The sequence below is a fragment of the Bacillus rossius genome, chromosome 6 (assembly GCF_032445375.1).
Source record: "Bacillus rossius redtenbacheri isolate Brsri chromosome 6, Brsri_v3, whole genome shotgun sequence".
NCBI lineage: Eukaryota > Metazoa > Arthropoda > Insecta > Phasmatodea > Bacillidae > Bacillus > Bacillus rossius.
The window spans coordinates 17,278,019-17,302,376 of NC_086334.1; the positions used below are offsets into that span (position 1 = coordinate 17,278,019).

General features: G+C 35.6%; 1 protein-coding gene across 2 annotated transcripts; it reads left to right on the forward strand.

Annotated features, from left to right (window-relative positions):
• Positions 1-1,089: 1,089 nt before the first annotated feature.
• Positions 1,090-24,015, forward strand: LOC134532732 (ubiquitin-ribosomal protein eS31 fusion protein). Of its 2 annotated transcripts, XM_063369528.1 has the most exons (4): positions 1,090-1,262; positions 15,541-15,683; positions 17,844-18,061; positions 23,799-24,015. In XM_063369528.1, the coding sequence occupies exons 2-4, from the start codon at positions 15,581-15,583 to the stop codon at positions 23,946-23,948; spliced, it is 471 nt and encodes a 156-aa protein (XP_063225598.1). In that variant the 5' UTR covers positions 1,090-1,262; positions 15,541-15,580; the 3' UTR covers positions 23,949-24,015. The 2 variants fall into 2 exon arrangements, with proteins under 2 accessions (XP_063225598.1, XP_063225597.1); XM_063369527.1 differs by lacking the exons at positions 15,541-15,683; positions 17,844-18,061; positions 23,799-24,015 and adding an exon at positions 9,676-10,667 and having other exon boundaries at positions 1,147-1,262.
• The last annotated feature ends 343 nt before the right edge of the window (positions 24,016-24,358 follow it).

Below are 24,358 nucleotides of genomic sequence, written 5' to 3' on the forward strand. Positions count from 1 at the left end.
TCCTTTAAATTATACGTCACACCAGCGACTGTTCGTCTCTTGCCGGACTGCTCTGGAGGGGGGGGGGGGGTAATAACGAAACACAAGGAGTTAATAATTATGTCACATGGGTTAATTAACTAATCTAGGCAGAAGGCCGCCAGGGGGACACTTACACGCGTATCGACGCATTTACACACGTGAGTGCCCGGGCACTCCTACGTCGCACTTTCGTTAATCAACTTTTAATTTTTACGTAATATTGTTTAATATTCTGTGTGTGTTTTTGCAATGTGGTCGGCTGTAATGTCGGTCTGTTTATTAGGGGGCCGGGTTCTATCTTGGTTGCTGGTGGCTCGCCTGACACGGGTGGGCCATGGCTAGGGGCGCGTTCCGTTAGCGGGGTTGAATACTGGCGGTTGCAGGTCGGGCTTTAGGGTGGCCTTCGGTCGGACGACGTCATACTTTTAGGTACTTAGTGTTATAGTAGATACTGTGTCAAACTGTACTTGTAGTCTTGTGAGAACCCACCCCCCCCCTCCCCAACTTAATTATTATACTACCACGCCTCCATGCAAGCACCTGGGATGAACGGGCTACAATTTCACTCCATTGGCTCAGGGACCCTTATTTGACAACACTCAATCATCCATCATTGTTTCAGGTCTATTTCTACCTCGTATCTATTGGCAACAAAATAATATAATCAACACTTTTACAAACCCAATATGTTGCTCGTTAGTGCATTCAATATAGGTCATGATTTCAATTACTGACACAAAATAAAGTATTTGATGACATCTTTGTAACATAGCAGGGGGGTGGGGGGAAATATTTTTTAAGGTAGGTACTTTAATTTTTATGAAACGCTTAAAAATTTTGTAAGCCGTAGAAGGTTAAAAAATAATTTTTAGAGCAGCTACCTAACAACCCACGTAAATCCCCCCCTCCCCAAAAAAAAAACGAATTACAAGAAACACTGGAAGTATTTGCGACTTAAATGTATTCTAATAATTACTTCGCACACATCAGTGAGTGTGAATGAATTTTTTTTTTGTTAAATTAGTTCAAGTTGTAATATTTACATTATACGATTAACAGTTACTGAATTGTATGTTCATAAAATAAAGGAAGCTGTTCCATTTAAGTTGTACTCTTAAGTATATTTCGGAAACCAAAAATGTTATTTCCTCTTAAGCCTTACGGTTTCATGTTTCCGGTTGTGTGTTGTTGAAAATGTGGGTTGTGCATTGAAGGAGAAATAAAATATTATTATAGAAGACGTAAGTAATTGGAATGATTGCTGTAAGGTGATCAAATATTCATATGTTATTTCAATAACTTTGTCTCCTATTTAATGACATTAAGTTATTGTCGATATGTGTGGACTACAACCACGTTGTCCCATGCTTGTAGAAAACATTTTCTTTTTAATACAAACGAAACTAATGAGCATACGATTATTTTTGAATGTATTTTTAAGCATCATTTTGTTAAATCTTCGTTTACGTTTTTATTTGTTGATTGAATTATTTAGCGTTCTTTTTGTATTTAAATTAATGAAGGGCATAATGAAGCTACTTTGGGTTTAGTATATCTAGCAGTGAAAAATGGCGTAAAGAATTCGGAAGTAAATATACAAAGTCGACGGGCAGAGAGCTAAGGAGAGAGTAAATTGAGAGAAGTTCGGTGGCAAGCACGTAGCTGTTAGGTTAGGAATGAGAGGAAAGGTAAATATGTAGTTCAGCGGTATTTGTGAAAAAAAAATTTAAAAAATCCGAAAATACTTTTATTCTATGCTCTTTAACTTCCTCTTTTCATTAAACCCGGCGGAGATAAGAAATTCCAAATACTTTAGGAGATACAGAGGTGCCAAGTTCTACGAATTGTCCGTAGTTTATACGAATTATTGTGGCTTGCTACGGAAGTACGGATTCCGTTTTTAAGCTACGGAATAATCAGCTTCAGATAAAAAAAAACTGGCCATTGTCTTGTGCACGTACGCATCTACAGCTGTGTATATCGTATGACGCATCATTTTCCCACGCTCAGGGAGAGTTTTGTTTTCACTTTAAAATTGTGTGGAACTAGTCGAGTTAGCATATTATTGTGAATTATGTGTTTTGTGTATAGATAAGTTGTTTAAACGCGTATGGTGTACAACGTCCCGCTTCGCTTGTTCAAGATACTTTTGTATTTGTATAAGCACGAGAAAAATATTGATTATATACAATCGATCTGTGTATTGCTTCGGGCGTGTGGATTGGCTTTTCGACTCATTCATCGATACATCAATCCGTCCAGTTGTTGGTTGTTCTTTGTGCGGGAAGCGTCATGTGTAGTTATCAAGTTTTACATTTGAAGTTACCTTAAATATTTGGGAAATATAAATGTTGCGTGCATGTGAACTCAACATGGCTTCCAAACCAAAAAATTCACAAAAGTATCGCAAAGAATATTTGCAGTTGTGGACAAGTCTAGCCGTGTCTAGTGTATCTGAATACCACGTGTTTTGTAATTTGTGCAAGTGCGATTTTAGTGTTTAACATGGAGGTAAAATTGATTGCCAGTGTCACGTAAGTAGTAAAAAGCACATGGACAATTTGCAAGTAAAAAATGCTAATAAAACTTTGACGTCTTTTTTTAAAACTGAGACTGCTGATCCCACTACAAACGCCGAAGTTCTTTTTACTTCATTTCTCATCGAGCACAACATACCACTTGCTGTTGCAGATCATTTCAGCCCTTTATTAAAATCAATGTGTCCAGATTCAAATATCGCACAGAATTATGCTTGCAAGCGAACAAAGACTACTGCAATTGTGAAATCACTTGCAGAGACGTCCCAAGCCGAAATAATTGAAAACTTAAAGCATTCAGCTTTCAGTATTGCTACTGATGGGAGTAATGACAATGAAGAGGTTACATTATACCCCATCGTCGTAACGGCCTACAGATCCGATCTAGGAAAAATCGTTTCAGAAGTTCTTGCTGTTTGTGCTTGCAAAGTTCAAAACACAGGAGAAAACATCTTCATTTTGATTATTGAAGAGATACAGAAGAGGGGTTTGACATGGAATAACTGCTTGTCATTTGGCACAGATAATTGTTCAACAATGATTGGCAGACATAAAGGAACAGCTTCCTTCATAAAGAAAGAAAATCCAAATGTGTTCATGCAGGGTTGTGCTTGTCATTTAATACACATTGCTGCACAGAATGCTGCAAAAGAATTGCCAGTATGTATTGAAGATCTTTTGGTTGATTTGTACCACTACTTAGATAGAAGTTCGTCATCAGAAGCTGCAGCAATGTCAGGTTCTGTGCGATACTGCCACACACAAAATTCTAAAGCATACAAGCACTAGATGGTTATCATTAAAGAATTGTATTGATAGGTTTTTGGAACAGTGGCCTGCACTACTCAGTTTTGTTTTTGGTGAAAAAAAGTGTGATGAACATAATTTGAAACATACTGCTTGCATTTCAGCTGGTGGTAATGAAGTAGGAGAGGCTGGGTGCATACCTGAAATTACTAGTACTTTAGTTCCTTTGAATGACAAAGCAAGGCAAAAAACTTCAAATGTTACCAATATCAAGTCCAATTCGTACGTTCTTGAGAGGCCAAATGCACCTGACAGACTCCATACCTCGATATGTTGCAACGTCTACAACTAAGAAGCACGCTTCGTCTAAGTCAAAGAATGATGAAGCTCCAGCTCAATCAAAATGCAAGATTGACATCTCAAGCAGTCAAAATCCAAAATCAGCAAAAAAAATAGCAACCAAGCCTACGCATCACAGTGTGAATGTACGACTTGATAGGATTAAGCAGGCTTTGTCTTCGCCTGTTACAAAATTGTACTGTTTGTTCCTCCAAAACACTACCCCAGTGTTTACAAGAATTAATACGGTGCTGCAAAGTGAAGAACTGCTAATTCACATTCTCCATAGTGAGCTATTGTCACTACTCACTGAGCTTTTTATCAGGTTTCTGAAGCCTGAAGGTATTTGGAGTAGCAAAAGTATTTTAGATGTCAAATATTGGGATAGGAATCAACAAAAAGACAACAAAGACCTAGTTATTGGTGCAAAAACAAGAATATACATAAGTGATAAAGATGTGGGTTTAAGTGAAGAAAACATGGTGATTTTCTTTACCTGTGTGCGAAAATATTTTGAATCTGCTTGCAAATACATTCTGACCAAGTTTCCACTACAGAATGAAACTGTAATCCATGCTGCTGTAGCTGACATACAAAAACGTGAAACAGTTTCCTATGAATCTGTTCAGTATTTTTGTGCGAAGCATTCATTCTTGTTGAATGAGCAGGAGAGCTCTGATCTGGAAGTGGAATTTGCCAGGTATCAGTGTGAAGATCTTCCTCAGGAAATCAAATCGTGTAACAGAAATAGAATGGATGTTGCATGGCATTTGATTACAAAACTGAAGAATGCTGATGGACATAAGAAATTCATTGTCCTTCCTAAAATAATGTTGGCAATTCTTACGATACCTCATAGTAATGCTTCTTGCGAGAGAATTTTTAGCATGGTTAGGAAAAACAAGACAGAATTCAGGCCTACAATGGGTTCTGAATTACTAGAATCTTTGGTTATCCAGGAGACACACATGCTAACAAGTGGCAAAGCTTGCTTTGATCAGAAATTCTCAAGTGATGTGCTTATCAAAGCAAAGAAGGCAACACTCAATATGCTCCAGAAATCCTAGACTTAACTGTGAAGTTTCATACAAACAACATGTGTAAGTTATATACCTTTCTTGTTTTATTATAGGTCATGTGTGTGAACTTTGTCGAACATCTACTTCCACCCCTCCCAAAGCTGGATCCGCCCCTGATTTAATTCACTACTGAAAATATTCTAAAACTACTGATTTTTTTTATATTTACTACTGATTGCATTGGTAAATGGTTGGCACCTCTGGAGATATCGCCGTTCTTATTTTGCAATACAAGACCTGTACTATCATTCGACCATAGACATTTTTTATTTTACCGTGTGTTCGTGAATGCCTAATTAAAATGTTTGATTAGGTCAGGTCAGTTACATTATAAATACTTTCAAACTAAACGGACATTAAAAATAATGTGAATTAATTTTAATGGTTATTTTGTTTTCAAGTATTTATAATGTAACTGACCTGACCATTAAAAGCGGCGGAGATAAGAAATTCCAAATACTTTAGGAGATATCGAATTTTTTAATTTTGCAATACAAGACCTGTGGAACCATTCGAGCGGCGCCATTTTTGTTATTTTGCCGTGTGTTCGTGAATACGTGAATCGTGAATGCGTAATTAATAAAATGGTTGATTAGGTCAGGTCAGTTACATTATTAATACTTTCAAACTAAGCCGACATTAAAAATTATATTGTGAATTAATTTTAATGGCTGTTTAATTTTAAAATATGTATAATGTAACTGACCTGACCAAACAAACCCGGACAGAGGGTGAACAGTAAACTAAAATGGTCGATTAGGTCAGGTCAGTTACATTATAAATACTTTCAAACTAAGGTGATATTAAAAATAATGTGAATTAATTTTAATTACTCTTTAGGTTTAAATTATTTATAATGTAACTGACCTTACCTAACAAACCCATAACAAAGGATGTACAGTAACAACTCACGTAAATTTTTTTGTTACTTATTACTTGCGCAACAATATCAAAATAACAAATAAGACTTTAAAATCAGAAACGTTAAAAACTCACCTAAGTTGGAGGCGGTAATTAAACACCGTTTTAAACAATAATTGAACTAAATAATCACGTATTAGTTCATTTGAATTCTGGCCTATCACGAACAATCACGTGACATCATTATCCAATAAAAAAAATAGATACTCGTACGTAAACAAGAAACAATGGTGCACGCACGCCACAGGAATGCGCTGGTTTTGTGCTGAAATTTAAAAATTCGATATCTCCTAAAGTATTTGGAATTTCTAATCTCCGCCGCTTTTAATGAAAAGAGGAAGTTGAAGAGCATTAAATAAAGGTATTTTCGGATTTTTAACATTTTTTTTTTCGGAAATACCGCCCAAGTAAATATTTACCCATATAATAAAAGTATTTTCAGATTTTTCATTTTTTTCAACAAAAATCCCCCAACTATGAAAATTAAATTTAATATCTCCTAAAGTATTTGGAATTTCTTAACTCCGCCGGGTTTAATGAAAAGAGGAAGTTAAAGAGCATATATTAAAAGTATTTTCAGATTTTTAACCTTTTTTTTCCTTCTGCAAATACCGCTAAACTACATATTTACCGAGAAATGCAGAACGGATACATTTATTTTGCTTGGGAAAACTTAGGAGAGTAGGGAGATGTCAAATACAGATAATAGAAAGGGGCTTAGGACAAATGCAAATGAGGGCAGGGAATGGCTGTGGAATCTGCTTTTTGAGAGCATAGTTGCAGAAGGTGGAAGCTGAGGCAAGGAAATAGAGGGATGAAGTCTTGTAGTGTGTTGAGCGTAAAGAAACAGCATTAATGAAAAGGTTGGGGTCTTTGGAAGAATGCAAGGTTATGACTGATAAATAAAGGATATAAGTATGATTGATAGGCTAGAGGAGGAGATGGTGAAAATATAGCTATTTAAATGATATTAATTATTCAAGATGCAAAAAGTCCAATGCAAATATCTGCCAACTTTTAACTTTGTGTGTTGCAACTTGTTTTTCTGTTTTTAATATTTGAAGTGAAGTGTGCTGAAAACTTTGAATGTCATTGACAGTTTCTCATGTTGTCATTTTTAACATGGATCTTGGGGAAAAATTTTGCTATATTTTATTAATAAGACATGATTTTCATATTTACATATATGCAAATGCATGGTGAAATTAAGCATCTTTTTTTTTGTGGGTTCTGTTTTGTATTGAAGTTCCTCTGCTATAACTACTTATTTTATTTTGGGTCATAAAATTGCATTTTGAGCATACACTGCCATTTATTTAAATTTCTATCATAAGGTTAACTATAATTATTTTAACTTTCTTAGCCAGCAATGCATGCATGCATAGGTATCATATGTTCAGGTTATTAATATTTATACAATTTATTTAATGCTGAAATGAAACAGTGAGCATAACAATGTGATCTAAATGTTATGAAGTAACTTTGAACACTTAACATTTACTATCAGTGACTCATCTAGTGTAAATAAAATTACCTGACAAAAATTTAAGCTAACAACACAGAATTTGAAGAAAAAGAAGTGTCAGTGACAAATATTTACTACAAAATTAATTTCTTCCTATGTAGCCTATCTATTAGTCTCCTGTAGTTTGTAGTCTTTCGTTCTTTAGAGTTTGAGTGCAACTATTTACAATTCATCAATATTTAGTGTTGAAGACTATTAACATCATTGAATTCTGCAGCCTTTTCTTTTCATTTTAATTATATTTTGGTATCATTGTTGGTGTAAACTAAATTATCAAAGAAGCACTTGCAAGCAATAACGAGAGTAAATTTAAAAGGAAATTTAAATTGATATGGTTTTAATATCTTGTAAACAGTAAAGTTATTAAAGCTGGGTACACTGGATTACAGGGTGTGTGCAAGTTCACAGTGTCATAACCACTGTGCCCCTCACTCCATACTAGAGAAAAATACAATTAGTTCATAAAACACATCATTTAATTCAATGGCATACATGTGTGCAGAAAATAAATTTATTATTTAACTAGAAACTGAAATTTCTTTTAAAGATTGTGCTGAAATTCTTTGCCCTGCTTAAAACACATCAGCTATTCCACCTTCAAAGCAGGGTTTGGTTTGAGCTGCTCAAACTACACTAAGTACATCTGCCTAAACTTGACACAAACACTGCAAAATGATGTGATGTTACGTCCATCGTTGCAAGCCATTATCTGGTAGTTTTGGGAGTTTAACTAGGGGATTGGGAAAACCGAAGCTTATTTCATGTATCAGTCTAGACTGTAAAGTTTTTAGTGATGGGTTGGAATGCCAGTTGTAACAGATGATGTGAGGGGAAGGCATAAGTAGTCTTTAAGAAAAAAAGATTTTTTTTTTTTTTGTTTGTTTTGTAGCTAACATAGGGTGCTCACATTCTGGATCAAGTCAGGGTAAATAAAGAAAAATGTAAGTTTGGAATTGGTCAACTAATTGGGGAATTTATGTGGAATCCTCTAAAATTAATTGAATATCACCACCCTTCTCTCTCTCTCTCTCTCCCCCGCTCCCTCTCCTCCCCCTCCCCCTCCCCCTCCCCCTCCCCCTCCCCCTCCCCCTCCCCCTCCCCCCGACTGCCTATACCTGTGAATTTAATAACTAAGGGAAAATGTTTTGCTTGAGTTTGTCGTAAGCCAGGCTGTGGAAGATTTTGTTTTCAGGTGGTGTTTTATTGCATGGTCACAAAACATTATAAGATGGCATAATCAGACTATTTTTAAGATGAAGTGGAGGGAGAACTATGCCAGCTGTGGGTGGTGATGATGGAATCTGGACCTTATTATGTTATTAATAACATTTTTTTAAATATATATGTGTATTTCTAAATTACAGAAAGTAAATTTTTGTCAGGTAGTATAATTACAGATTTGTTTGGACACAGTGACAGGATAGGTATCAAATAATCTGTATGATTCTAACTATGACACTAGCACTCCAACTCTAGAATACATTGAACTTAAAAGTTAATTTTCAAGCATTTTTAATAAAAAAGAATAACATGAATCATAATATTTTTTTACCGTTAAAGTATATGTAGGTTTTTAGTCCTAATAGAAATTGAAAGGATAGTGTGAACTTTTGCTCATTCAGATTTGGGCAGTGACCAGGTAAAGTTCTTCATGAAAAATATTATACTGGCACGATTCCTTTGTTGAGTTCTTTCAAGAAATGATAATCATTTGTAATTACAATAGCATAGGGCCTACTTGTTTGGTTTTTATATAAGTTAGTGGAACTTATATCAAACTATTTCAAAATTGTGTTTAAAAGTTACCCACTAAAAAATCTTATAATTAAATTTTTGAAAGTATAGTGACATGGTGGTAAAGGTTTCTTGTTTGTATAATTTAAATTATTTGATTTGGCATAAGTCCATTTTAGGTACACGTTATGGTTTATTTCCTGCAGTTTTTTTATGGACAGTTAAGTATGTACCATAGTATGGTAATGTTTTAAGTGAAAACTCGTTGAAAGATTTCAAACCTCCTTTTTTATTCATGCATCCATTATGAAATTAGTGCTTGAAGGACACCATTTTGGTTTTTATTTGTTCACTACTTCCACAAACTTCGTACATTTCTAGTACATTTCCTTCAATCTCTCTCTCCTTGATTTACATATTTGTTTGCCAGTGCCTCCCAAACTAACCATTGCATTCAGTTTACCACAGGTGTATGCCATAGCTATGCCCAACAAAGCAAGTATGTTAGCATTTTGTTCATCTTGTCTTATTTTAGAAATAACAATTACTTTTACTTCAATTGTGATTACAATTGCTAAGGAAAATAATTTAAACATGTTCGGAAGACTGAACAAAACATGGATGCTAATTCTTTCATTCGCTTGTAGTCCTGAAAGAAGATACCAAAGTGCACTTAGAGTTGCAACAAGGGTAAGTGTTCTGCCCAAATCTGAATGAAGTTAGTTTGGTAACTGCCGTAAAGCCAAATACCAGCAAGTGGTTTTGTTTCCAGGTAACCGCGCCGATCCACCATGCCGCAGAACGAGTACATCGAGCGTCATCGCAAGCTGCACGGGAGGCGCCTCGACTATGAAGAGCGCAAGCGCAAGCGAGAGGCCCGGGAGCCGAAAAAGCGGGCAGAGAGGGCCAGGAATTTGCGTGGCCTCAAGGCCAAGATTTTCAACAAGCAGCGTCGCAACGAGAAGATACAGATGAAACGCAAGATCAAGATGCACGAGGAGAAGAAGGTGAAAACTGCGACGGAGCAGCCTGCGGACGGTGCGCTGCCGGTGTACCTGCTGGACCGAGATGTGCAGTCCCGGGCCAAGGTCCTGTCCAACATGATCAAGCAGAAGCGCAAGGAGAAGGCCGGCAAGTGGGACGTTCCCATCCCCAAGGTCAAGGCGCAGGCGGATGCGGAGGTCTTCCGGGTGCTCCGCAGCGGCAAGTCCAAGCGGAAGGCGTGGAAGCGCATGGTGACGAAGGTGACGTTCGTGGGCGACGAGTTCACGCGCAAACCGCCCAAGTTCGAGCGCTTCATCAGGCCGATGGCCCTCCGCTTCAAGAAGGCGCACGTGACGCACCCGGAGCTGAAGGCCACGTTCTGCCTGCCCATCATCGGCGTGAAGAAGAACCCCAGCTCGCCCATGTACACTTCGCTGGGCGTCATAACCAAGGGAACGGTGATCGAAGTGAACGTCAGCGAACTGGGCCTGGTGACGCAGGCAGGCAAGGTGGTGTGGGGCAAGTACGCTCAGGTCACCAACAACCCGGAGAATGACGGCTGCATTAACGCTGTGCTCATTGTTTGAACTGCAGGATTTGTGAAGCTTTGTAACAAGAAGGCACTTGTGATTAAAATCTTGTTGATTTCACATAATACGTGTTCCTTTACTTGTCAGTTGTAATTTTTGCCTTTGAGTAAATTTGAAATCTTTTCATTTGTATTAGAGTGGTTTTTTGATATAGCATTTTATTGTAACTATTAAATAGCCTTTCGGAGAATTTTTTATTTCTTATTTCTCTCCAAATTTATGTTATTTTGTTACCGAGTGTTCAGAAAATCTTGCAAATTAAAAAGTACATTATTGCTCTGGAGGTTTGGAATAGAGTCCACGTCTTTGAGTAAGTTAGCCTCTTGATTTCAAGGGCAATTAAATCAACAATCCAACAACAAAAATATTTCCTTATCTTAAACTACTACCAAATATTTATAGTTTCATATTATTTTTTCAGGGGATAAAGGTCACTAGTGCTTTTTGAAACTTGCAAAGGGACCAGCAATAATCATTATAACCCAATATTATTCAGCAGTTGTGTATCACTCACAAGTCAATATTATTGAATAGGATTTTCTCATCAAATTATTATTATTATTATTTCATTATTCTCTTAATTATTTTATTTGAATTAAATGAAACCGTATTTGTGTTCTATTTACACTTCACAGCATGAAGACATATTTACCCACCTTTCAATTTAAATGCACATATTCAGAATCATTAAGTTTTGGTCTGTTTAAGTGTACAAACAGATAGGCAAGAACCCAATAAGCATCAGTTTGTGGCTATCAACAACGTGAGTACAAAGTGATTTGTGAACATGTAGCCTAGATGTATGGCAAGCATTTTGTGAAGTACTTCAAAATAATTCTCAGCAGTACATCTTTTTAGCTAACTTTATGAAAAAAAACTCAGTTAAACTATTATTTCAACTGTTTCACTTGTATTCAGAAATAAGAAGCAGTACATGTAGAAGTAAATAAAATAAATATGTTTTTATTATTTTTATTTTTACACAACATTCCTTAGTGAGATTGCAAGGAAGGTGCACCATAAAAACAAGAATAAATGACAGTACAATACAGGATACAGAAAACAAATACAACAGAAACACAAACTACAATATAGACAATGACCAGGGTGTCTACCAGATCTAGTAAATGAAATTCCCTGATTTTTCCAGGTTTTCCAGATCTAAAACTGAACTTTTCCAGGTTTTCTGTAACACAATTACGACATTCCACAAAACTGAAAAAACTGCATAACAGTACATAGGCGGGTTTCAAAGTATTTCAACTCACTTAAATTATTAAAAAATATATACCTTCTTCCAGACGTGGCCAAAGTGACTCAATTGATGGCAAATAAAACATGCTGCTACAAATATTTCACACACCTACTTTTGCAAAAACATAAGTAAAAGGAAGCGCCCATCAATTTCGCAGTGACTCAACTTTTGCGTCTATTACACTTTCTTCAGAACGAGCCAAATCCAACACTCGAGCCTTCTTCAACTGCAATGCCTTGATCTCTTCTTCAACTCTTCTTTTTCTACCTTCTTCTTGTCTGTAGCTTCCTTTTCTTATTGTTTTGTTTGCAGGGCTTCCTTACGCCTACAACTAGCATTTCTTACATACTGTAATATGGACTTGGTGATATCAACATGCTCTACACCTCCAGAACGTTGAACAAAGTCGTACATCTGTCTTAGTGCGATCAGTATTTCTTCCTGCAAGCTTTCAGTCAGCAAATTAGAATTCATTGAAAATCCTCTTTCCAATGATGCATTTCCATTGGAAAGTACCAACATCATCCTCACAAACTTTAGAAGGCCTGTTTTGGTAGCTACTGTATGTGCCTTAAGGATGAGCATCCACAAGTGATCAATGCGCCAGTCTTCTCGAGAAAAAGACGAGAACAGTGCTTCAGAATCTTGTGAGGAACATACCAACTGATATGATCACTCAATGTTATCAGCTTCTTGTCCTTATAGCCACTTGTTTTGAAAACAAAATTCTAAACTGTAATTCACACGCTGTTTCCTCACACCCGAATTTAAAGCCACAGACGGACATAAGCAGGAAATTCCCTTGGTAAGTTTGTACTTCAGGGGACTTTTGTCTTGAAGTTTTTTTACCATAACCTTTGGACAAGTCCTAACATCATTTTTCAGTAACAGGACAGACTTTACTGGTACTTTCTCTTTCTTAATGGCATGGCATACTGCATAACCCAACTTGATATTGTTAGCAGTCAATAGATTTTCCTGGTTATCTACATCCAATCGAGATACATTGCGTTACTCTCTAAAGCTCTTCAGTACCTCTGGTTTCAAAAACTTTCCTGCCAAAGCTAATAAAATGTCTACCAGTGAATCAGAGAAAATGTGCTATGGGTGCTTTATTTGGAACATTGTGAGAAAATATTCCAGCTCTGATGCCAAAGAGTAGAAGGTCAATTTTACTTCTAGAAGATTATCTTCAAGAGCACTTTTCACTACACTGAAAGACACAGATGAAATAGAAACTTCACTAACAAATTTCTTTAGGTGGGGTAACGTTTTCATGGCACGCTCAGCAACTGCAGTATTCCATCTGATTGCACAAAATTTCTTGGAAAAAAGCTCTGATCCAGTTATTCTAATGTAATCTGCCCTCCTTGCAGGTACATACATAAACAAATAGTAACTGTGCCTGAAAAAACTAACAACGTCCAATTGTATAGCAGAAATTCCAGTTTTGAAAGCACCATGGACCGTATGAAGCCCACAGCTACCAATTTCTAGCAACGATGGCGAATCTTCACCAAAAGTGTCCGTGATATGTATTTTCAAAGCTAACAAAAATGCCCAGTTTACGTTGAGGGCATCCATAGATACTTAAAATTAAATGCACCTGTCGGTATAATCTGAACGTGGGAAGCACATGCTGCAGTACGTACGTCAGCATGATAACAGACCAGTTTGAACCAGTTTGTATCACGTGATTTAACGCCACTTCCGAATCCGATGGTAAATAAAAGAAAATGGACGTGGGAACTGTTCGTTATTTTCCATCCAAAAATAAAATAATGGGACGCGATACACTTGATGCTACGTCAATACAAGCAGATCAATGAACAAAAAAACGTATTGCCAACTATACAACCTACCAAACCAAAATTCCCTGATTTTTCCCTGATTACAATATTCCCTTATTTTTCCAGGTTTTCCAGGTTTCCCAGGGTCAGTAGACACCCTGATGACATAAATCATCAATAAAATGAAAATAAAAGTTAATATATTATTGATTTGAAACATGCAACGATTAGGGTAATGTTCTTTTGAAACTGGAGATACAAGAGTCTACAGTTGATGAAAAAATAATTTTGGAGTCTGCAATGATGCCAAGCTCGTTTATTAAAATTATGGGATGATGATATTGTCCAATAAGTGGTAATGTTTGATAGTTATGTATTTCCTGGCGAAGGTTATTATTTTAGTTTTTTCTTTATTAAGTGTAACAAGATTTGTTATGCATTAATATTGGTTGGTAAAGGTATGCAATCATTTTGAAAAGATGAAAAAAGTAGCTGTGATAGGTACCATCCTGAGGAACACTACAGCTTGCATAGAAATAAGGAGAAATACAGTAATTAATAGTAACATAACAATTACGATTTCTGAGATAATTTAAAATCTGTTCATAAACCAATCATTGATTCCAAAATTAGTTAATTTACCAAGAAGTATATAATGACTTAACAGAATTGAAGGCTTTGGCAAGGTTGAAAAGTAACAGGCTTCAACTTGGCCTCTGCTAATTTCTTCATTATAAATGGTATTTATTACAAGAAAGTAATTAGTTTAGTTGCAGTGGACATACCTGTCCTAAATCCACACTGAATATCATATATACTATTTTTTATTTGGAAATTAAATTTTTTAAATATATTTGGAAAGCCATTCAAGAGATGGATGGGTATAATTTGAAACATTATCTAGAACCACCTTTGTCTATAGGTATTATTTTAGCAGTTTTCCATTTATCAGGAAAAACCTGATTTTTAAGACTGGTATTAAACAAATGTTTTAATAAGGGAACCAATAAATGTAAGCAGCCTTTGAATTATAAAATTTGGTATCCCATCTGGACCTGTAAACATTGAGGACTTCCTTTTTTTTTATTATTACGGCTGAGTTTTAATGCCCCTTAGTACTAATGAATCCGAAATTTCAGGAACTAATATTAAAGGATGGGATGTAGTTGGTTTAAAATCAAGGGCTATGTTCCATCTTGGACAGTATTACAATACTTCCTGTAGACACTTTAGCTTCATTTTCACTATCACAGCTGTTTGAAAATTGTACTGATTTAAAATTATCACCTATTTCTACTAATACTTGCAAATCCTGCTTCTTACTCTTAGTTTGACTATGTAAATTTCCACTCTGTGTACATTGCCACTAAAAGTTTTCATTATGTTTGTTCTGCTAAAAACTTTTTTTTTTAACTTAAATTTCTTAAACTGGCAAAAATAATAGTGTCTAATAAAGTTTGTCTCACATCACAGATAAATAGTATTTTAAAATTAAAAATATGCTACCATCTGGATCGAAAATTGGACGAACCATCACCAGTGACCACCTAGTGCCTTCTCTACCGACAATTGTCACGACACTATAAAGAAATTTTGCAAACTAACAAAGAGAAACATTGTAGAGTAAACCAATTAATATTCTAAGAAAATTTGTGGGTTGGGGGGGGGGGATCCTAAACCCTCTGAAATTGCTGATTTCATTTGATGACTTGGCCACCAAGTTGCATTACTGCGCTGCTGGTGTTTTCAGTTTTGTAGAGTTCGTCATTACGGTCTGTTTTTATTTCAGTACAGTGTTTTCCTAGTTTGAGCTAAATTGGCGATGATTCGGCATGGCCGTGGTCCTCAATGTGCCAACTGAAGACATTTCACTGTAGCTCTCAGAAGCTGAATCGCACAGCTGCGGCAGACAACAGCATAAGCCAAGAACTGTTTGAATCGGGGAGGACTTGCTTGGAGTGCTGTGTGCGTCGAAGCTGGGGCGCATCGTGTCACGGTGGTTGTGTGTCGTGCTGCAGATTTGTTCCACCCCCCAGCGAGTAGCGTCTGGCCGCCAGCATGCAGATATTCGTGAAGACTCTGACGGGGAAGACCATCACCCTCGAGGTGGAGGCTTCCGACACTATTGAGAATGTCAAGGCCAAGATACAAGACAAGGAAGGTGAGAGTTCATTAGTTAAGACAGACTCTGAAAAGTTCTATCTTTGATATAAATAGGCTCTAAAATTTGCATTAGGTGTTTTTCGCCTGAATAAAATAACCCTAGTTGACAGTGTTGCATGTACGCAAAATGGATCTGTTCTACTTTTTGCACCCAAGCATATATATGTGATCACTCACTGTCACTCATGCAATTTGAATGTTCTGGACCAAGTCCAAATAAATTTTTTAATTTAAATCTTCGGTTTGGATAGTAGAACCTCGTTCTTACATATTTCAAGGAACCAGGGCAAAAATATTTAAAAGCAGGAAAACATAGGATGGGATAAGTGTGAAGAACAAAATTTATCTCGCTATGATGTGAAACAATGAGAAGCAAATAGACACCACACTCAAATCCAATATCGGAGATGCTTATGTTTTTAGACAATAACTAGAATTTAATTATCTCGCACAGTGAAAACAATAAATCCATCTAATCTTGCAGTTCTTCGTGATTACTGTGTTACATTTGAACATGAAATCTTCAGTTCTTGGACAAGACATGCAAATTGAAACATCTCAAAATGTCCACTTTTTGTGGTGAGATTATTTTATATAATTGTTATTTGCATTGTTGAAACTGTGTTTTAACATAAAATTAATTAAATATTTGGTTCAGAAACATTTATATTACGCGAACACAACTCCTTTGTTTATATTTAGGAATAAAAGTGTTTTTGTTGCAATGTTTAAAATTCTGTACTACCAACTACCTTTCTGAAACATCTATTGTAGTAAAACAAACATCACCAACAACATGAAGATGCCATATTTGTATGAATTGGTTATTTTGCTTTATAAACATATTTTAATAAAGCCAAGTAATTCACTATTTATGTAACAGCAATTAAAACTGTTTTCATGCGTAAACATTTAATTTTAAAGTGGAGATATATAAAAACAAAACACCATCTTGGTTTGAACATAATATTCATGCTCACATTGCTAAAGTCCTAATGGTTTACTGTGGCACAAAAAATTATTGTTTACAATAGATAATGAAACTACTGACCACAAACTTCACAATATTCACTTTCATCTTTAATTGTTCTGTCTGAACTTTATTCTATTATATGCAGTGTAAATTGTGGAAAATGCTTTAGCTTAAAGCGGAAAAGTGATGCATTAATACTATATGAAAAATTGAGTTGCAAGGAAAAATTATGTTAATTGCGGAATTCATAAATCCTGGGTATGTAAAAATGAGGTACTACTTAAGTCAGTAATTGTATACATATTTTCTGGCCTAGTGTAAAGTGCTGTAGAAGGCAATATCACACATTGATTGATATTATTTAAAAATATTTTGTTGGGAGAAAAACTTAATTTAATGATTACTTTTTTTATTGATTCAAAATGGTGATTACCATATAACATTTGAAGTTTTGCTTAATTGCTTACATCTAATTATTTCAATTTATTTGGTACAATATTCAACTTGTAGATTATTCAGTGTGCTTAACGTATATTCATGTATATATATTTTTTCCCCTGGAAAAGTCAAATCTCTGTAAATATTAAATAATTAGCCAAACAGTTACTGCACATCCTTAATATTATCAGTCGTGCTTGTGTGCAGTATGGTATGTAAGTGTTATGGTACCATGCTAAACTAAACTGCCACCCGACTCACAAAGCATATTTCTGTGTGTGTGTGTGTAATGTCATTTGTGTTTATACACTCAGAAGTGTATAAGTTAGTAAAAATTTAGATATATATTCACTGCAGTGTTTCTTGTAAAGAGCTGTGTATCACTTCTCATAAAAATTAAAAACATGTTGCGCTGCGTGTATTTTTTGTTATTTTGTTTTGTACTCTTAACCAAAAAAAAAAAGTTTTTCGTGGCTGTACTTTGTGTTTTCCAATGGTATTCAGCTCATCAAATATTATTTGAGCCTGTGTTTATTTTGTCAATGGTTGACCAGCAGATATTTTTTTAATAAATAATAATAATGGTTTTACCTATGGTAAAGTATAAGTAGAAGAAATGTGTTGATGTTCAAGTACATCTCGAGATGTTTAAATCCTTGAAAGGGCTCCCTAGAAAGAAGGTAGGAGCAGTGGTGTAGCTCACGAGACCGCGAGAGAGGCGGGCTCAGGCGGGGGTGGTGTTGGCAGGCATCCCGCCCGACCAGCAGCGACTCATCTTCGCCGGGAAGCAGCTGGAGGACGGACGCACCTTGTCCGACTACAACATCCAGAAGGAGTCAACCCTCCACCTGGTGCTGAGGCTCAGGGGCGGTGCCAAGAAGCGCAAGAAGAAGAACTACTCCACCCCCAAGAAGATCAAGCACAAGAAGAAGAAGGTCAAGCTGGCCGTGCTCAAGTACTACAAGGTAAACCGATTGGCTCGGCACAGCCATGTTTGTACCGTCGTGATTACAAGTCTGAGAAAATTGTTTTATATTTTTTTTATATATTTTTGATGTTGGTGTGGCGTTTTGGTTTTTGCGTCGCTGTTGGACAAGTTTTCATTTCAAGTTCAGAAATAATTTTAAATGGTTTGGTAATATTAAGCATGTTAATCGAGAAGACTAAGTTTATTTAGGCCACAATGTGCGTGATTTCAATAAATAAAAATTATTTGAAACTAGCAGTATTATATGTTTTTGCACATTTTCACACATCATTACACATTGTCTTCACGCCAGCTGAGCGCTTGTTGCCAGCAGCCAACCATTGTGATATCATATTCCTCTTGTCGTTATGACTTGGATTTACGCGATTTAGTATCTACCGTGGTTTAGATTACTGTTTAGTGAGAACTTATTACTCTTTACTCAATAACTTTTTTTCCAAAAAAAATTGATATTATCAGGGCTCGATTTTAGCGCCTGTCCGCCTGCCCGGGACAGGTAAAATCTCGTCCGGGCAGGCAAAATAAAAAAGGCAACTGTCCGGTGGACAGGTGCAACTTGTGACGCCGAGGTTATTCGCACGCACTAATGCAGCAGAGGTGATTAATAACATTTATGCGACCGCGACCGCAAATAAAACATCTTTGACAATATCTATAAATAAACAATAATAGCTGCGCTTTTGTGACGGACGACTCTGGCTATTGTATACCGCGGGAAAAAAAATAGGTTTTGTACAAACCGTGCTGAAATCTTCTGAATCATAATTCTTAAAATCTTACGTTCACGTCATGATTCACATAACATAGTCGTATTCGTATGCTAGAGATGCAAAACGTCTCACACCGATTATGTATGTTTTTGTTGCCATGTTTTAATATTAATTTCGTTGCAGTGCAGCCAACAATTACGTAATTTACCGTTGTTTACTTTCAAAATATAATTTTTTAAATTTATTGTCTTTATAAATCGCGACTTTACTAATTACTTGCTCTACTTTAATATAGTTTGTTAACAGAAAAGCGTTTTCGCGTGGTTAACATTTCACGGCGTACTCCAGATGCAGGTGACAGTGGCCGCAGTGACTGAGACTGCTTGAAAATTCGCCTGTCAACTGTTGCATCAAAAAATAAACATTACTTGTTTACAGAGGACACTGTAATCTTTTACAGTTTATATCTTGTTACGGCGATTGTTTAAGTATTTAATTAACTGCGTTACACAATGTGGAAATTCATTACTGGTGCTTAAAAACCACCAGAAAAGAAAAGAAAAACGGACGAGGACAAGTCAGAATATAATGTTAAATATGACAAAATCGCCCGGTCCCGTACCTTTTTAACGTCTTGGTGTTCCGAGTTTCTTTGGTTCGTTACGACACAGAAACAAAACAAATGTTTTGCAAAGTCTGTGAAACGCATTCAAAATCATCTGGATCAGAAGTCTATAAAGACAGACTGGCGAAACTGTCTAAATGATGATACACTGTCTGCCCTCATGCGTGTTCAAATACAGTCACCTTCTGAAAGTGAGTTTGATCCAGCACCAGCAATAAATCTCTGATATCATAATGTTCAGAGAAAACGTTGACCCTTTCAGCCTCCTTATCGAAGATGTTCAAGACAGAATCAGCCAAGTAATTCGTGCAGTGACTCGTCTGAAAATGATGATTAAATAAGGATGTTAAGTGTGTGATAAAAATAGGTGCAAAATATAGCAAAAATCCTTTTTCCTCACTTTTTCAGCGACTTTGAAATTTTTTTTATTTGGGTAAAACAGCGGACAGGCAAATTGGATGGCGGACAGGCAAATTTTCGATTACACCTGTCCGTTGGGCAGGTTAAAATATTCCTTAAAATCTAGCCCTGGATATTATTGCATATCTGCTTCCTCACAACGGTGAAAGTATGATAAAGAATTTTGTTTGCAATGTCCATAAAAAATGTTTAATGGTTTTATTTATTTTATTTCTATATTAAAGTTTGAAACATTGTCATATTTTCAACACTTTTATATCATCCGTGTTTTTATAATTTTAAATGTTTTATGTTAATATCCAATTATAATTCAAACTATGTTGAGGTGATCAATATTAGACTGGTAGGGTTTCCATTCTAATTTGTATATTTTTTTTTTCCTGTTATATGTTTTGTGTTATTTATCAGGTAATAAAAGGAGATATAACATTTTCATTACCCTTTTTAATTTATGTTTGGCTTATTAAAAGACAACTGAATTACTGAAAAAAACATCCTTTATATTTTATATTATAAACAGTAGGGATGTGCGAATCCTTGATTTTCAGTTCGGTTCGAATCCCTGGCAGTATTTGAGATATGAATCCGATTCCGAATATTAAGCACAGAATAATTAAAAATAACTGATTAATTTAAAAATAATGTGTGTACTCTTTTTTCTAACTGTAACTACTGGCAATTATTACACTGAGATTTAAATGTTTATAATTATGTAAACTTAATTAATAAGAAACACTTTAAAAAAAAGAAAACCAAAACATATTTGATTCTCCAACTCAATCGTAATAATCTGCACGCTACAGGGAAATCTCAGTTTTATAAACGTTTCCGAAACCATTAAAATAGCCAAGACTTTTTTTCTTGTAGGTATGTAATGTTTTTAGTTTATAGTTTGCTATACGACAAAATTCGTAATTATAGTCTTTCTTTGATACATCATGATCATATTATAATTACTTAAGTAATACATATTAGCCTAATTTTATTTTTGACTGCTAGTATTTTTGAGCCATATTAAATTAATTTATAACTTTTGTGAATATTCGTAATACTGTTCGAATCCATGTATGTTGAACGATTCCGGGTTCGGGTAATTGTGGATTTGATCCGTACCCGAAAATATCGGGTACTCGCACATCCCTAATAAACAGATGTTATTTAATATTTTGTGTATTTTCATAAATTTCAAATGTATATTTTAAAGTGTATTTCCAGCAAATGCTCTTACAAGAATCCTCTAAATCCTCGGAAGTTCATCAGTCAGGTAGTCTTCACTGGGTGGTGTCCATCTCCAATAATCTGTTCCGGTAGAAGTGGTAGGGGAAAGGGATTTTTGTCTTAAGTGAATAAGGGCCCTTAAAAGTCCTTAAATTTCACTAAGAATCTTTAAAAACTCCTAATAATGACTTAAAGCATGCAAGTATTCAATAATTGCATGTATTTAAAAAAAAATTTGTTTCAGACTTGAGAGCGAACTATGCTTCGCACATGTGCAGTGCAATTGGCAAATTTTGGCCCATGCGACTAATTTTTAGGGTTGTGCGAATGTTCGGTATACCGATACCGAAATCGAAATTTTGCTACTTTCATTTTCGATTTCGGTAAGAATTTCATCTGTCGAAGTTCGTTTTTAGCGAAATATTTCGAGCCAAACGAAAGTTCAATAGCTTACCGAAGTTCCGTTTGTTCTAGTTGAAAAAGAACTCGTAATTTAATAAAAATGTACAGTAGAATACCGGTACAATACGTACCTTATTATAAAGTATATTTCACTTAACGAATTTTTTTTAAGTCCCCGCCAAAAATCGTATCTTCGCCATGCAAAACGGTTTCAGTTTAAAGTATCATATTTTCACTATAACGTAAAAATTCTACTAGTAGCGTGGCATTACTACACCAAAATTTACTTAAACTGGTAAATAAATTTCCAGCTAAATGATTAATGTAGTAGAACAAAGATACACAAATACCACCGCAACGTATTTTCTAACCTCTAAATTCTCAAAACAAAGTTAACAAACAGTTGCGCGCACAACCATAGATTATACCGTACGTAGTATGCGACGTGAGCAACACAACACCATTCGATACATCGAAAGACGGAAGTTTGAGAGAAGTATTAATTATTTAGACAAAAGTGTTACGCTACGCTAAAAATACTGTTTGATGTCTGTGCCGGGATTGTTTATTGTTATTGTTGAGTTTATTTTCAGGTTACGTTATTTAGACACCGCATTGTATTTGTGCTACAATATGAATGATCCTGGAGATAAAAAGAAACGAAAGCAATTCACGCTTAAGGAAAAAGTGGATATACTCAGAGAACTAGACAAGGGGAAAAAAGCAAGTCGCAGTTGCTAATACATATGGCATTGCGGCTCTCCTGTAGCAATTTTTTATATATTTTTTTTCTCTTTGTAAAGATATGTATGCATGTTTCAGTACTAAGTACAAAAACTTGAGGTACCTGTAAGTACTTAGCACTGAGATTCTACTGTAATGTCTATATGATTTGCTTGTTATTACTAATAATGTAATGACATATGCAAATCATATAAAGACATTAATTAGAAAAAAGATTTCCATTAAGATTAATTTACGTGGTGATGAAAAAAACTCACATTAATGAAAATACGGTAAAATCATAATTTGAACAAACATGGCAGATAAAGTAAACAAAATTCAACCGTGATTACAGTAGGCCTAGGTATCAAAACAAAATCATGCAATATTTGAAAAATTACCTGATTCATTTGCTTTCAAACAGTAGTGTAGGTACTATATTCGTAAAACATACATTCCAGAACTGTTAGTACAGTATTTAGTATTTACCATATACACATAAACAAAGAACGTACCTACTTTTATTCGCGCACAGCCAAACAAAAACATTGTCATCTGCTTTATTTAAATTTTACATACTCTGACTGGCATATAAAATCCTCATAATATACAGCCAATTAGACAAAAAGGTCAACAAGTCACTGCATGTAATGACCACTTGGCAGCAACCATTTGTTATGTTTTGTTTTGACCATGTCCCTTGCCTGGTATACAGCTTCCTGAGCTAGCCATGTGTGACAGTGGTGCAAGATGGCGGCCGTTCCGCAGTATTCACGTATTTTTTTCATCAGTACCATGCACATGATAAATATATTATCATAGACTGCGACATTACGACTGTAAAGGAAATAGTCTGTGCGATGAAAGATCTGGATTGATTCTTGAAATTTACGAGTGACATGGGGCTGTGTTGTGTGGTCTAGGGCGGATGTTGATTATATTAAATAATAATATATATATATATATATATATATATATATATATATATATATATCAAAAGGTACCAAAATGATTTATGTAATAGAATTTATTACTGAAGAGCAAATTTTGGGGCACTTTTTTCTTTGTTAATTAAAAAATTTCGCTTAACTTTCGTTAAGAATATATTTATCTCATAGAAAAATTCATTTTCGTTTCACTTTCGCGAAACTTGATAAATTTTCTTTCACTTTCATTTCGTGTGGAAAAAGTCACTTTCGCACATCCCTACTAATTTTTATGTATAAAAGTGTTTTAAATTTATTTTTCACATTTTGTATCTCACGTTTAAACTGAAAAAGTGTGTTTTGCTGTCTTAATTTTAACTCTTAAAGTAAATGTAATAGTGATCCTATTAAACGTTAGGGCTACATCTGCTTGTGTCATGTGTGTTCCAGATATAATTCTTGACAAAAGGGGCTTATCTGTGTGAAATGACTAACCCACAAATTGTTAGTTTTGTTTGTATTAATTATTTTTAATTAATTTCTTGAGGTATTTTTGTGATATTAAAAATAGTTTTCTACCTCTTGATAGTGGCGTAGGCGATGAAGTAAAGGGGTTCTTAAAACTCTTTTAGTTTTTGATTGCACACTAGGGTAGCATGACGAGTGATGATGCTGAAATGTGCGCGACAGGTGGACGAGAACGGCAAGATCCACCGGCTGCGCCGCGAGTGTCCCTCGGAGCAGTGCGGGGCCGGAGTGTTCATGGCGGCGATGGAGGACAGGCACTACTGCGGCAAGTGCGGCTTCACCCTGGTGTACAGCAAGCCCGAGGACAAGTAATGGCTCTGCCTATAATACTGCCTATTGTTGTTCACTCATGTGGTAAATAAATACACTGCTCCGTGCACTCGCCTGTTATCTACCTTCCTTTGCCCTTTTTCGTTGGTCTGTGTTTCTATTGAATTATTACTTTTGAGGCCATGGAAGTGCATTGAAGTGTGCATGCACAGACCATAGGCGTGCGCAGGACTTCAGTAGTGGTGGTGCCAGATTACATAACAGCCTTATCATTCACGGACCCGAGCCTAAAGCGGGGGGTCCGGGGGTTCTCCCCCGGAAAAATTTGGATTTGAAAGCGCAAAATGGTGCTATTTAAGGTATTTCCGAACAAAAACATTAAATACACAGATGTAAAAATTTTAACATTTTTTATGACAAATTATGGTTTTGAACATTTTAATCGCCAGGAA

Excerpts from the sequence above, each read along its gene's own strand:
- LOC134532732 (XM_063369527.1), top strand. The coding sequence starts at position 9,695 with ATGCCGCAGAACGAGTACATCGAGCGTCATCGCAAGCTGCACGGGAGG.